Source organism: Gopherus flavomarginatus, chromosome 1 (genome assembly GCF_025201925.1).
Source record: "Gopherus flavomarginatus isolate rGopFla2 chromosome 1, rGopFla2.mat.asm, whole genome shotgun sequence".
Taxonomy (NCBI): Eukaryota; Metazoa; Chordata; order Testudines; family Testudinidae; genus Gopherus; species Gopherus flavomarginatus.
In genome coordinates, this window is record NC_066617.1 from 340,317,110 (window position 1) to 340,333,209 (window position 16,100).

A 16,100-nucleotide genomic window follows, 5' to 3' on the forward strand; every position below is an offset into this window, starting at 1 on the left:
TCAAAACAAATGTCCAGAAACATTTTGAAATTTCATTTCAAAACTTTTTTTGCATGTTTATATTTTTATTTTTACATTATTTCATGACTTAGTAGCAGCACAAGGGGACCTGTATTAGGTCATAACCTGAACAAGTCATTTTGTTCTAAAAACTACTGTAGTCATGACATATTATGACAGAAAAGTTGCAATTTTTAAAAAATTATTTTATATTTTACTTTTAAAATCATTCACAGTAGCTGCTACTTAGTACAAATCATATGTTACAGCCTATTTTCTAGATCCTATTTGTGTTGTAATGAGTGCTTATCTTCTTTTCTTCTTCAAAGGATCAAATGGTTTCATTAGAACACAAACAAATGCCAGAATACTTAGTAGCAGGTACCCTTAATGAATTCAAAATAAAAAGGAATATTCTCCATTATTATGTCAATGACATCTTGTCATATTCTGACATGACCTGACAATGGTGACGTGTCATGTTATGCACTACTACTATTAACATGTCAGGCAATAATATAAAAATAATAAATATAAAAGTGAAAAAAAATCAAAGTGAATATTTTACTTCGAAATAATTTCAAATTTTTTAAATCACTTTTTTTGGACTGTCACTTTTGTGGGAAATTCACAAAATATTTGTTTTCATGGAATGAAAAATTTAGGAATGTTGAAATTTCCCATAAGGAAAATTCTGAGTTTTAATCAGCTCTAATTGGGACATATTGACTCAGTTACAGTGCACTACGGTAAATAAGGAAAGGTTGCAGAAATGTAAGCTGGACAAACTCTACAGTACATGCTCTTCAGATTTTAGAGGGGCTTTTGGAACTGTTAAGCAGTTAAAACTATAGTTTTCACTTTCAAATCTTCACTGGATAAACCTCAAGCTATAGTTAGTTTGCTACCTATAATATTTTGTTCAATTTAAAGCTACTATTCTTAGAACGAGATAGGTCTGGAATAATTTTCCCTAGATATGCACATAAACTGTAGAACACTGGGAGCCATAGTAGAAAACTGTCTTTATTTTGTGAAACTGCTATTTTTCCTCTTTACTTTGTGGCACATACCATATCCATGTAATTGTGAACCACCTATGCAAACTCTGTAAACTCAAAAGCTTGTGTCCTTCACCAACAGAAGTTGGTCCAACAAAAGATATCCCTCACCCACCTTGTCTCTCTAATATCCTGGGTTCAAAATAGCTGCATTAGCACTGCACACAACAAAGGTAAGTGTAATACAGCCAAGGAAATTCAAAAGCTAGGACAGTTCCAGCATTTTCAGTAAGAGGTGATAGAAGAGAAACCAAGAGAAGCATGAAACTGACATCAAACAGAATTGTTGACCGAGAAGCATAGACGAGTCTGTAGTAGTTTGGAGTGGGGCTATCAGATGAAAAATAAGAGATGCAACATTTACCTGGCTGCTCCATGGATTATTGATAATCAGATCATTTTCTACAACATACCTTTTACAAATGTAATAGAATTTATTAGCAAATCTGGAAAACCATGAAGATAGGAGATTAGTTTATACATAATCTTAACCTGAGTAGCAAAATAATCTCTTTTCCATGTCATTTTAATTAAATATACAGTACATTTACAACCAGCAATAGACTCATTAAAATGTGAGGTATTTCCATTCTTTCAAAATACAATATTTTACAGTAAAGTGCATAATAAAATGTCTTAAATGTAAATTAGTTAACTGACATTCATTACTTGTGTTACTGTTTACATCTTTACATTGTGGTTGATTTTATAGCGTGTAGTGTTTTGAATACAAGTATACATTACATAAAGAACACGAGGCGGTATTAAAATAAAATCCAGTGAAGCAGCCTTTGTTAGTCCATGTCAGTATCTTCTCTGTAGTCGTGCTAGAGTATCAGCTGACATACTCCGATACCGTCGCATGGCTAATGGAGGGTCCACAGAAGGGGAGGACGCAGATTGCTGAATGTTCTATAACAAATTGAAGAATAATGCTTTTATATGTGTAACATACTGCTGGGGATACCCAGAGCTGTGAGCTATTGTATTATCCCTCTGCCTCAGCAAGAGCGATTTTTGCTGGCTAGTAGACAGTGTGTCAGTTGCCTGCTAAACCAGTCTGTCTTCCTCCCGGCAAACTCCTCAAGGCTCTCCCAGCCCAAACCTCGCCTAGTACATAGTAATCAGTGAACTCTAGCCCCTGAGCTCCTCAGAGATGTTTCTCTGCAATGTGCAGTCCCTACACTGTGCATTCACAGAAGATATTACGTTTTCTGGTCTGTTAAAGAGTCAATCACACTTTATTAATTTAACTGTGGTAAATATAACTCTTCAAACACAGCACTGAATTGGTTTATAGTAAAAGTAAAACAAGTGTACTAACAAAAGAGCATGGCTTCTGACTCTGGCTTTGATCTTTGGTGTGACTCCCAAGTGCAATCCCAATGCCACCTCTGGTTCTGACCACTAGGTCAGACAGCCCTGTTATGAACACTATCCCATGCAAATGGCACTCTGAAATTCTAGCAACTCAGTTAATCCTAAAACAAATCAACGTCAATACTGTCTAAGTCAGAAAACAGTAAATCTAAATGCTTACCAAAGGAGAGATTATCTGTAAAACACTTGACGTGGATAGGTTTTTGGCAATGGTTTCTTGGACATCTAAAAAAACAGTACAAAACTATGATGCAACAATTATATAAAACACATGCTAGAACAAAAATATGAACAACAGTCAGCAAGTCGGTACCAGCCTTCCTAAAGATTGTGGAAAATACAACAATTTTATTGCAATTTAACAAGTTAACTATTTTTCTTTGGCCTGAGGGAGGTTGAAACATCTACTTTATTTGTATTTTTAAAATTTGAAATTGTAAATTAAACATTAACATCTAAAAAGAAATCCAAATCTGAAAAAGAGAAGGCCAGTTCCTCAGGGATGGAATATCAAAAAAACAAAACAAAACACCACTCAGAATGGGTTATCCATTTACATGGCCATGTTGAAGGCAAACTGTCTTGTAGTTTGAGTCTCGGATTTAGATTTTCTGTAAAACAAAACAATAAAGGGAGCGGATTCAACAAAACCCTGGCATCTCTGTCAAGAATGCTTTTTTTGCCAGCTAAACCTGGCCAGAAAGTTGTCACCTTTTCTTTCAGATATGGACTTTGACATTGTCATGGTACAATTCCCCACTCTGAACCTTAGCGTCCAAAAGATGGGGTACCAGCATGAATTCCTCTAAGCTCAATTACCAGCTTAGAACCTGTAGCGCTGCCACCAACCAGGAATTCCAGTGCCTGGTACACTCTGGTCCCCACAAAACCTTGCCCGGGGACCTCCAAGATCCAGACCCTCTGGATCTTAACACAAGGAAAGTAAACCCTTTCCCTCACCGCTGCCTCTCCCAGGCTTCCCCTCCCTGGGTTACCCTGGAAGATCACTGTGTGATTCAAACTCCTTGAATCACAAAACAGAGAGGACAATTCACCTTCCTCCCTCCTTCTCTTTCTCCCTCCCAGACTCTTCCTGAGAGAAAGTAATCCTGGCACAGAGAGAAATCAGCCTCTCTCTCTCCCTCTTCCCTCCTTTCTCCCCACCAATTCCCTGGTGAATCCAGACCCAGTCCCCTGCAGTCTCACCAGAATAAAAAAAAATTAGGTTCTTAAACAAGAAAAGCTTTTAATTAAAGAAGGAAAAACAGTAAAAACTATCTTTGTAAATCTAAAATGGAATAGGTACAGGGTCTTTCAGCTATAGACACTGGGAATACTCTCCCAGCCTAAGTATACAAGTACAAATTAAAATCTTTTCAGCAAAATACCAATTTGAACTCCTTTCAACCAAATACACAATTAAACTCCTTTCAGCCAAATGCACATTTGCAAATAAAGAAAACAAACATAAGCCTAACTCGCTTTATTTATCTAGTACTTACTATTTTGAACTTATAAGATCCTGTATTCTAGTACGTACTATCTAGTACTTACTATTTTGAACTTATAAGATCCTGTATTCTAGTACGTACTATCTAGTACTTACTATTTTGAACTTATAAGATCCTGTATCAGGGAGATTGGAGAGAAACCTGGTTGCACGTCTGGTCACTCTCTGAACCCAGAGTGAACAACAACCAAAAACTAACAGCACACACAGAAACTTCCCTCCCTCAAGATTTGAAAGTATCCTGTCTCCTGATTGGTCCTCTGGTCAGGTGACAGCCAGGCTCACGGTTCTTATTAACCCTTTCCAGGCAAAGAGATATGAAGCACTTCTGTTCTATTAACTCTTACTTATCTGTTTATGACAGACATAGTGATCCATGTCTCTGTCACCTCCAGAATGGATTACTGCAACACATTCTATCTAGAATTACATAACTTGGAGATAATACCACTTGGACATGCATCTGAAAAGATGGTTACTCACCTTTGTAACTGTTGTTCTTCGAGATGTGTTGCTCATATCCATTCCAGGTAGGTGTACGCGCCGCGCGTGCACGTCTGCCAGAAACTTTTTACCCTAGCAACTCCAGTGGGCCAGCAGGTCGCCCCCTAGAGTGGCGCCACTATGGCACTAGATATATACCCCTGCCGGCCCGCCCGCTCCTCAGTTCCTTCTTGCCGGCTACTCCGACAGTGGGGAAGGAGGGCGGGTGTGGAATGGATATGAGCAACACATCTCGAAGAACAACAGTTACAAAGGTGAGTAACCGTCTTTTCTTCTTCGAGTGATTGCTCATATCCATTCCAGGTAGGTGATTCCCAAGCCTTACCTAGGCGGTGGGGTCGGAGTGAGAAGTCGTGGCCTGGAGCACTGCCGAACCAAAGGCCGCATCATCTCTGGACTGCTGGACCAGGGCGTAATGGGAAGCAAATGTATGGACCGATGACCAGGTCGCCGCCCGACAGATCTCTTGGATCGGGACGCGGGCGAGGAAAGCCAGCGATGACGCCTGTGCTCTGGTGGAGTGAGCAGTCACACGGCCCGTCGGAACTTGGGCCAGGTCGTAGCAGGTCCTGATGCAGGAGGTAACCCATGAAGATAACCATTGGGAGGAAATCGGCAGCCCCTTGACCCGGTCCACTACTGCCACAAATAACTGGGGGGACTTGCGGAAGGGTTTGGTCCTGTCCACATAAAATGCTAGTGCTCGACGGACATCTAGCGAGTGAAGCTGTTGCTCCCTACGTGACGAATGGGGCTTGGGAAAGAAGACTGGGAGGAAAATCTCTTGGTTCACATGGAAAGCTGAGACCACCTTGGGAAGAAAGGCAGGGTGAGGTCTCAGCTGTACCTTGTCTTTGTGGAAGACGGTATACGGTGGGTCCACCGTGAGGGCCCTCAGCTCTGACACTCGTCTAGCTGAGGTAATGGCCACAAGGAAGGCGGTCTTCCACGAGAGATAGAGCAGGGAGCAAGTAGCTAATGGCTCGAATGGAGGGGCCATGAGCCGAGCCAGGACCAGATTGAGGTCCCATGAAGGGGCCGGAGGGCGAATTTGCGGATAGAGCCACTCCAGCCCCTTCAGGAATCTCGCCACCATAGGGTGAGAGAAGACCGAACAGCCGTCCACTCCAGGATGAAACGCAGAGATGGCGGCTAGGTGTACTCGGAGGGACGACAGTGCCAGACCCTGGGTCTTAAGGGACCAGATATAGTCTAAGAGAGTGGTGACAGGAGTCTTCGTAGGACGAAGAGCTTTCTCTGAACACCAGCAGGAGAAACGCTTCCACTTAGCTGCGTAAGTAGCTTTGGTGGAAGGCTTCCTGCTGCCCATGAGAACCTCGCGAACCGGGGTGGAACATCGCAACTCAGAGTCTGTCAACCATGCAGGAGCCATGCCGTCAAGTGAAGAGACGGAAGGTCTGGGTGACAGAGCCTGCCGTGGTCCTGAGTGATCAGGTCCCGATGAAGGGGCAGGGTAACTGGGTTGGCTACAGAGAGGTCCAGCAACATGGGATACCAGTGCTGTCTGGCCCATGCTGGAGCTATGAGGATCACCCGGGCTCTGTCTCTGCGCACGTTGATGAGAACTCTGTGAATCAGCGGGATGGGCGGGAAAGCATAACACAGGTGGGCTGTCTATGGGATCAGAAAAGCATCCGCTAGAGACCCTGGCTCCCGACCCTGGAAGGAGCAGAATGTTCGACACTTCCTGTTCACCCTGGACGTGAAGAGGTCCACCCGGGGACGACCCCACCTCTGGAAGAGTGAGAGGGCGACGTCCGGACGGAGGGACCACTCGTGTGAACGGAAGGATCTGCTCAGCCGATCCGCCAGGGTGTTCCGCACTCCCGGGAGATAGGAGGCGGAAAGGTGAATGGAATGGGCTATACAAAACTCCCAGAGACGTATTGCCTCGAGACAGAGTGGAGAGGACCTGGTGCCGCCCTGCTTGTTGATGTAAAACATGGTCGTTGTGTTGTCGGTGAAGACTGCGACACAACGACCTTGAAGGAGATGGACAAACGCTTGACAAGCAAGGCGGACCGCCCTCAACTCCCGTACGTTGATATGGAGGTTGATCTCTTGTGGTGTCCACAAGCCCTGGGTTCTCTGGGTGCCGCAGTGAGCCCCCCATCCCAGATCGGAGGCATCCGTGGTGAGGGATGCCGAAGGCTGGGGCGGATGGAACGGAAGCCCCGCACAGACTACCGATTGGTCCAGGCTCCATCGAAGAGAGTCCAGCACACTCTGAGGGACGGTGACGACTGTGTCCAATGACTGTCTGGCCGGCCGATACTGCGCAATGAGCCATGATTGGAGAGGTCTCATGCGGAGTCGAGCATATGCTGTTACAAACGTGCAGGCTGCCATGTGGCCTAGGAGGGCCAGGCACGTTCGTACAGAGGTCATCGGGGCCGCTCGCAAATGTAGAATGATGTCCGACAAGGACTGGAACCTGGGCAAGGGTAACAAGGCCTTGGCCAGGGTAGAATCTAGAACGGCCCCGATAAACTCTATCCGCTGCGTGGGAAGTAGAGTAGACTTGTCCACATTGATTACGAGGCCCAGGGTCGCAAAGAAGGTGCAGATCCTGTCGACATGGTCGCGGACCTGTAGCTCCGACGTGCCTCGGATCAGCCAGTCGTCCAAGTAGGGGAAGACGTGGATGCGGCAACGTCGAAGATGTGCGACGACGACTGCCATGCATTTTGTAAAGACTCTCGGGGCCGTAGAGAGGCCAAACGGAAGGACCGCAAATTGGTAATGGCGGCGGTCGGCCACGAAGCGGAGGAAACGCCTGTGTTGGGGGGCAATCGAGATATGAAAGTAGGCGTCCTGCATATCGAGGGCGGCGTACCAGTCTCCGGGATCCAGGGAAGGGATGATGGTTCCAAGGGATACCATGCAGAACTTCAACTTCACGATATACTTGTTGAGTTCCCACAGGTCGAGAATGGGCCTGAGGCCGCCCTTGGATTTGGAGATTAGAAAGTAACGGGAATAAAACCCCTTGCCCTTCTCGTTGTCCGGAACCGCCTCTATGGCTCCCTTGGCAAGGAGCGCGTGCACCTCCTGACGGAGGAATTGCTCGTGAGAGGGGTCCCTGAAGAGGGACGGGGAAGGTGGGTGGGAGGGTGGGGGCGAAGAAAATTGCAGGCGATAACTGGCCTGCACCGTATGCAAGACCCAACGGTCCGACGTTATTTGGGTCCACGCCGGGAGGAAAAAGGAAAGGCGGTTGGAAAACTGCAGGGAAGGATCCGGAGGGGAAACTGGTACTGCGCCCCCGGGCGCACCTTCAAAATGAAGGCTTAGGTCCTGGAGGGGCCTTGGTGGAGCCTTGGTTCTGCCCCGTTTGCCCACCAGACTGCCTGCGGCGGTTGTTCCTGCCTTGGCGCCTCGAAAGGTCCTGCCGTGGGCGGAATTGAGAGTATGGCCGCCGCTGCTGCTGCTGGTTTTGTTGCCTGAACGACCTACGTTGTGTCGCCGGGGTATGCATGCCCAGCGACCTTATGATGACCCTGTTGTCTTTTAGATCCTTCAATCTAGGGTCTGTTTTATCTGAAAACAGGCCCTGGCCTTCGAAGGGGAGGTCCTGGATTGTGTGCTGGAGCTCCGGCGGAAGGCCAGAGACCTGCAGCCAAGAAATCCAGTGCATCGTAAGCCCCGAAGCTAGGGTCCGAGCGGCCAAGTCAGCAGCATCAAGGGAGGCCTGTAGCGATGTTCTTGCTACTTTCTTGCCCTCGTCCAGGATGGTGGAAAATTCCTGGCGTGCATCCTGGGGCAAGAGCTCCACAAACTTCCCCGCCGCTACCCAGGAATTGAAGGAGTAGCGGCTGAGGAGGGCCTGTTGGTTTGAGACCCGGAGTTGCAGCACCCCCGCCGAATAGACCTTGCGGCCCAGGAGGTCCATCCGCCTCGCCTCCTTCGACTTGGGCGCTGGGGCCTCTTGCCCGTGGCGCTCCCTATCGTTCACTGACTGGACCACCAACGAGCAGGGCGTCGGGTGAACATATAAGTATTCATAGCCCTTTGAGGGGGCCATGTACTTCCGCTCCACCCCTCTAGACGTCGGAGGGATGGAGGCCGGTGACTGCTAGATGTTAGTGGCATTAGTCTGGATCGTTTTTATGAAGGGCAGGGCCACCCTGGTGGGAGCATCGGATGAAACGATGCTCACCACTGGGTCCTCCACTTCCGACACCTCCTCTGCCTGCAAGTTCAGGTTCTGTGCCACTCGGCGGAGGAGGTCCTGGTGCGCCCTCAAATCCAGTGGGGGGGGGGCTGGAGGACGAGGTGCCCGCCACTGCCTCATCCGGAGACGAGGACGAGGAGACTCCGGGCAACAAGGTGTCTACGGGGGGTTCCGTGAGGGGCTGCACCTCCGTTTCCGGAGGGAGCTCTGGGTCCCGGTGAGTACCGTCCATCTCCGGGGAGTGAGGGGGTCTAGACGCCGCTGCCTCCGGTGGTCTGCGCTTCGCCATAGGGCGGGGGGTAATGTGTTGTGGACCCTGGGCCTGAGAGTATGCCCATGGGGTCCAAAACCCCCACTGTGGAGGCCCTCGTTCTTGTGGCGGAGGGTCTTGGAACAGGGCCGCGTGCCTGTCCTGTGCCATGGCATAGACACTGTCAGTGTGGGAGGAAACCGATGGCTCCCTAGAAGGCCAGAGGGGCGCCGAGCTTGGTTGATATGCAGCCCTATGCGCCGTGACTGACGCTCCCCTCGGTGCCGAGGCTCGGTGCCGCGACCCACATCAGTACCGGGATCGGGACCGGGAACGGCGTGATGATCTGTGCCGAGATCCCGACCGGGAGCGGGAGCGATGACGGTGCCAGGAGCGGGACCGCGACCTTCTGTGAATGCGGTGCCGGGCCAGCAGCGGAGACCGGGACCTACCACCAGCGCGGTGCCGGGAGGTCGACCGGGTTCGGGACCTGCCACCGGTTCGGTGCTGGGAGGTCGACCGCGGGGCCGAACGCCGAGGCGAACGGCTCCTGGAGTCTCGGTGCCGGTGGTGAGATGAGCCTGACCGGGACCGTGCGGATGGTGATCGGTGCCGCGAGTACGACCGGTACCGTCTGGGCGACCGGTGCCGGGACTCCGAGCGGCGCCCCGAGCGTGAGCGTTCGCGCCTCCGGGGTGATCGGTGCCGGGACTCGGGAGACAGCGCTCGAAGCATCGGCTTACCCCTGGAAGTTATGCATCCCAGGGGTGCCGGCTGAGGCTGAGATGGCTCCGTAAGTGCAATTAAGTCCTGAGCCGAGGCGAAAGTCTCCGGCGTCGATGGGACCCTTAGCTCGACCCCTGATCTTACGGGGGAGCTAGGTGGAGCTGGACTCGACGGACCTTCGGGGCCCGGAGTCGACAGCAGTCCTGCAGGTGGTGCCGCGGCTAAGGTAGGTGCCGGGCGGTCCGCTCCGGCCTGCCTTGATGGTGTCGCAGACGCCGAGGGACGCAGATCTGTTCCCGGTGCCGGAGATGGTCGGTGCCAGGGAGTCTTGCCGGTGCCGGCGCGGTCCGGTGCCGTAGTAGAACTGGCTGACTGCACCGCCAGTGCCGGAGACAGGGCTGCTTCCATGAGGAGAGCGCAAAGTCTTTGGTCTCTCTCCTTTTTAGTGCGAGGCTTAAAGGCCTTGCAAATGCGGCACTTGTCGCTAATGTGCGATTCCCCCAGGCACTTAAGGCACGCGTCGTGGGGATCGCTCGTAGGCATCGGCTTTTTACACGCCGAGCACTGCTTGAAACCCGGCGAGCCAGGCATGGGCCCGGTGCCGGGTGCCGGGGAGGGCAACGTCCCACCCGCAGGCAACGTCCGATAACTATTTACAAGATTCTAACTAACTACTCGACTAAAGAACTATTTACAACTCAACTAAGAACTATCTACAATCAAACGACGAAGACGAACAGGAGAGCTAGGGACGTGGAGGTCAGCAAGCCGCACTCCACAGTTCCAGCAACCGACACGGCGGTAAGAAGGAACTGAGGAGCGGGCGGGCCGGCAGGGGTATATATCTAGTGCCATAGTGGCGCCACTCTAGGGGGCGACCTGCCGGCCCACTGGAGTTGCTAGGGTAAAAAGTTTCCGGCAGACATGCATGCGCGGCACATACACCTACCTGGAATGGATATGAGCAATCACTCGAAGAAGAAGAAGTGGGTATTCACCCACGAAAGCTCATGCTCCAAAAAGTCTGTTAGTCTATAAGGTGCCACAGGATTCTTTGCTGCTTTTACAGATCCAGACTAACACGGCTACCCCTCTGATACTTGGAAATGTCAGGTGGTGATGGATCGTACTCATACTACAAAGTGGCTGGATTCTGGCTATAAATTGTCTTTAGATAATTTGTCTTGTGGAGATGAACTCCTTGCTGAGGTAAAGCTGGCAGAGTCGACTTCTGCACCAGCCACCTTCCCCTGCCTCTGCTATAGGGGTCCATCAGGGGAGGGAAAGAGCATAATGTGGATGGTGCCGGGACCTGTCAGCTACTTAACCTACCACCCGTGTGGGTAGACTCACAATTAGGGAGCCAGATCTGAAGGCCACCCCCTTGTTACACCTAATGGAGCTTAGATAAAAAGGGGAATTGAGCCCACGATGTCTGATAAATTTGGAATACAATGTGCAGTAGTTAATTGCACACTAGCAATGTTTTACTTTAGTTTTTGTAATTGTATAGTTTGCAGTCATTACTTTTACATTTCTTTCATTGTTCCCTTAATATTCCTTGTTGGACTTCTCCTTTTTACTTTCTAGTTTACTTTACTTTTTCTCCATTTTAATTATCTTCTGTCTGTTGCTTTGCTATCTTCTTTAGTTTCACTGTCTCCTGTCTCTTTCCTATCTGCCTCTATGTGTGTGTGTGTCTTTCTTTTTCCTTTATAGTTCATAGAGTATTTTCTTTTCTACTTTTCTGTGTTTCTCATTTAATATCTCCTTCTGCCTAATCCAGAGGACATCATACTAAAACTGCCTCTTAAAACAGAGAAGTTTGAACTGGTGTTTTTCTGGGATCAGTGACTCTGTGCTACAGCTAAGCAGATTCCCAGTGATTGCAAGGTTACTCTCCTCTGCTTTTGCCACTCCTATGGGAAATGGGAAACCTGAATTCCTTTTCAGAAGTTGTATTGATATGTCATTCAGGCTACCATATCTTGTGGGACCAGTCAGCATACACAAGTTTAACGGGGGGACAAATCCAAATATCTTACTTAGTTTTCACTCAGGCAAAACTCCCATTGTTTTAAATGAGATTTGCCTGAATAAGGGTTTTGTACTACTGTTTGGTATGTTTACTAAATAACAAATGCAACAGGACAGAGCATATGCACCTATAGGTCTTTATAGCCACATAGTTTATGTTTATATATGTCACTCAAACCATTATTTAAAATGTAAGTTATTACTATGTTAATACTATATATCAAGGATTGGCAACCTCTGGCACATGGCTCACCAGGGTAAGCCAGGCCGGTTTGTCTACCTGCCGCGTCTGCAAGTTCAGCCGATCGCAGCTCTCACTGGCCACTATTTGCCGCTCCAGGCCAATGGGGGTGGCGGGAAGCAGTGGCCAGCACATCTCTCGACTTTCCGCAGCCCCCACTGGCCTGGAGCAGCAAACCGTGACCAGTGGGATCCCTGCTATATATTGTACTTACTCTGCAACCTTTGATTGAGACGATCAAGTGACTGAAGAATCTTCTGTTCTTCTAGTGACAGTGCACTCATGCCTCGTCGCTTGGCCTTGTTAAGCACCATGGTTTGTCCAGGTGGTTGCACTGTTTCCAAAGCAGCCAGGATTTCACCTTCTGTAACTGATGTACCTGCTAGATTTTCTGCCAGCAAAAACTGGGCAGTGCTTTCTGAAACTAAAGATTTTACAGAGCTGGTCACAGTCTGAACTTTTTCATGGATATACTGCACACAAAAAGCCACATTAAGACAATATTAATGTCGCAAAGTCATGCATTCAAAAGTTATGAAACACCAGAATTAAGGTTGCCTATGCTCCTAATATGGGGCAGAGGAAGATAGTTGGTGGAGGAGCCAGTCTTGCCAGCTTTACAGCCAGCTAATAGTGACATACTGTGCCTGTACATGTAGCTGTCATACACTTAAAAAAATACAACACTAGAGGAATAGAGACTTTATTTTTTTCATGATACTCTTCTAAATCTACCAATCAGATATAAGTGATATTGTGCTGTGCTGCATTAACTTTTAGTGGAAAGATCTTTATTTCCAGCTAACAGACCATACTTTCTGATTCAGAATAATTGATGCTACAAGGCAACAGCTGATGTACAGTGCAACTATTTTATCTATAACAAAGAATGGAACTGAAATGAACTACTGTACCTTCATCAGAATTAGGGATGCCACTCACAGTTTGCACTGGCTCAAATGCACATTGAAATGGACTTAGCTGGATAGTATGTACTGTATTCTGTAAAAATTGATCACTTTATCAGAATATTATTTAAAATAAGGTTAACATTTCTGGAGATTTTTAATATTTTAGTTAAGATATTTATGTTACTGAAGTTTACAGGCTGTGTGTTTTCAAGTTCAAAAGCTATTTTGAAAAATATGAGCAATTAATAAAGCTTTTTTAAAGCACACAAAAATATCTATAAACCTTTGTCTATATCAGGGGTCGGCAACCTTTCAGCAGTGGTGTGCCGAATCTTCATTTATTCACTCTGATTTAAGGTTTCGCATGCCAGTAATACATTTTAATGTTTTAAAAGCTCTTTCTATAAGTCTATAATATATAACTAAACTACTGTTGTATGTAAAGTAAAGAAGGTTTTTAAAATGTTTAAGGAGGTTCATTTAAAATTAAATTAAAATGCAGAGCCTCCCAGACTGGTGGCCAGGACCCGGGCAGTGAGTGCCACTGAAAATCAGCTCACATGCCGCCTTCGGCACCCATGCTATAGGTTGCCTACCCCTGGTCTATATTGTGGATTGCTAAGCAACAGTCTGCACTGGAGAAGTGTGGAGAGGATCCATAGTAGCAAGAGACCTTAGAGGCATTCTGATTGACTTTTGTTTTACACTCTAACTAGATTGTACTCACATAGTTTGGTATTTTTATAGTCTCTTTATTGTCATCATTGGCAATTTTTAAATCAAGATTAGATGTTTTTTCTAATTGATAGTGTATACAGGAATTATTTCAGTGAAGCTCCAGAACCTGTGTTTTGCAGGAGGTCAAACTAGATAATCACAACAGTCCCTGCCGGTCTTAGAATCTATTAATCTCTCCCGAATGTGCATTTTGTAAAATCCTCTGACTGATTTTGATTTATTAACACTTTTATTTATTCATTTCTTTTACAAATATTTAAAAACAAGGAGCCCAGTGACTATTAGAAATTTTATTTAAAAGTTCTAATCAAAACTTTGAGCATTTTTATATGCCTATCTGTCTAATGCATTTAGCTCTGAAATCAATGACAAGTAACCTGGTGCCAGTAACAGCATCCACGATGTCAATCATATCAGATGACCCTAAACTAAATCACATTCCAGTAAGCTGTCACTACCACTACAAGTTTTTACAGCCACAGCAATATTTAATTCTGCTGTGTATACTTTATGTATGCAAAATGATGAAAACAAAATGTTTTTATGCAAAGGAAACATTTATATTTGGCATAAACAATGATGATTAATGAATCTCATAACAGCTGTATGCCTTCTATAAAGATATTTGGTAACATTTGGTCTATGTATTTCTGGTGACTGGTTTATAGCAGTAAAACCCCCAAAGAAAATAATACATCTGTTGTAAGGGAAGATAAAGTATTTCACTGTGACAATACACCTCTACCCCATTATAATACCACCCAATATAACATGAATTCGGATATAACGTGTTAAAGCAGTGCTCTGGGGGTGTGTGCGGGGCTGCGCGGTCCGGCGGATCAAATCAAGTTAGATATAATGCGGTTTCACATATACTGCGGTAAGATTTTTTGGCTCCTGAGGACCACGTTATATCAAGGTAGAGGTGTAGTTAAAAACTTTTGAGAATGTGCAGAGAAATTATTTTTATGTTTGCAGGAATGTTGGACTTTCTCATTCATTTTCAGTGGAAGATTCTTTGCACTTGTGACTTTCCTTTTTAGTTTCCTGAAAGTGCTTGTTATTTTTCACTGGTGATGTAATCTGATAGACACGTAAGCCATAGGAAACTTCTGAGTTGATCCAGCCAAGTGATTTTTCTTTGTGAACAAAAGGTTCTCTTAAATTAACAATACATATAATCAACAAGTAACTAATTTTAGTACCTTGCATGTTGCTGGTGTTTTATAATACTCATGATAATATAAATCTTGGAAAGAATTAAGTAAGTTTGGCCTCAATCGATTTTAGGCCTCAATCCTGCAAGCACTTCCCACACTTTAACTTTATTCACGTGAGTAAAGTTAAACATGTGCAGGATTGGGACTTTGGTTTGGCCTTCTCAAAGTTCTCATAAATCTTATGACATGAAGTTCTATTATGTGTAACTAGTGCATGCAATTTCCATTCTCAACTAAAATTCAAGGTTAAGGTAAAATTCTCCTCTCTGACTGTCAATGTAGATTTCTGTTGTACATTCTGCATTTGTTTTGCAGGGAGAGCTCCCCTATGCCCATGGAAAATCAATGTGCAAAATAAGTGCAGATTATTCAATAGTGCTCTACAACAAAACTCAGATAGAATTTTTTTCCCCTAATATATTAGCTGCACACCAATTCAGTGCTCCAAATACACATGAATGCCATACAGGCTCTTCTTGGCAGCATCACATATCAGCACTCCATTTCTCTATCCAAGCCACTCTCTTGTTAGGTTCAAACTAGCATTAGAGGGCAGCAAAGGAGAAAGGCCACATGCCCCTAAGAAAAGTTCCAGGCTTGGGAACTGGACTATCATAATCATGGATAGCAGAAGGAGATATGGGTTGAGAGAGAGGGAAAAGTTGTGAGGAAGCAAAGAGATTTGAGGAAAGTAGGGAGAGAAACAGAGACTGAGGGAGAAATAGAGAGAACAGTAGAAAAAAGGGGAAAAGAGAAAACTGTGTGATAATAAAAGGGAAAAATTAAAGTGAGAGAGGAAAGGAGAAAAAGAAGGGAATAAGAAGTAAAAACAGAAAAAGAAAAAAAAACCACCCCAAAGACACACAAACTTTTGAATTGGTACATTTATATTTAATGTATTCATATTACATGCTTTCCCAGGCAAGAAAAAGAGACAAAGGAGGGAGAGGCTTCAGCTGTTGTCCTGAAGAAAAAGGCAGAAGAATCATGAGGATGAGCACAGTGCTGGGAGGAATGAGGGAAATGTAATTGCATTTTTAGTTTGTTAATTGGGGTACCGCATGAGTTGTTACACATATTTTCACATATTTGTCTATACCTCTTATTTAAGCGAGCTGAGAGTGTGCCAGGGGCAGCTCTAGACATTTCGCCACCCCAAGCACGGTGGCATGCCGCCCCAAGCACGTGCTTGGTGTGCTGGGGCCTGCAGAGGTGTAGCGAGCGTCCTCTGTACCCTCCGACCGGAGGGGGCCCCGCAAGGAAGGGGGCCCCTAAAAGTGGCAAAAAAAATGTAAGGTATAACTAGGTAAGTGACATTTATTGATGC

At 46.2% G+C, this 16,100-nt stretch overlaps 1 protein-coding gene across 3 annotated transcripts in view; it reads right to left on the minus strand.

The window, feature by feature from the left end:
* Window positions 1-1,511: 1,511 nt before the first annotated feature.
* Window positions 1,512-16,100, minus strand: part of CEP126 (centrosomal protein 126) — a 66,078-nt gene continuing 51,489 nt past the window's right edge. For all 3 annotated transcript variants that reach the window (XM_050940379.1, XM_050940371.1, XM_050940365.1), the window contains exons 9-12: window positions 12,819-12,906; window positions 12,119-12,328; window positions 2,602-2,666; window positions 1,512-1,973 (exon numbers count right to left, since the gene is read on the minus strand). In XM_050940379.1, coding sequence (XP_050796336.1) covers window positions 1,866-1,973; window positions 2,602-2,666; window positions 12,119-12,328; window positions 12,819-12,906 — 471 coding nt within the window. In that variant the 3' untranslated portion in view covers window positions 1,512-1,865. The remainder of the gene's footprint in view (window positions 1,974-2,601; window positions 2,667-12,118; window positions 12,329-12,818; window positions 12,907-16,100) is intronic.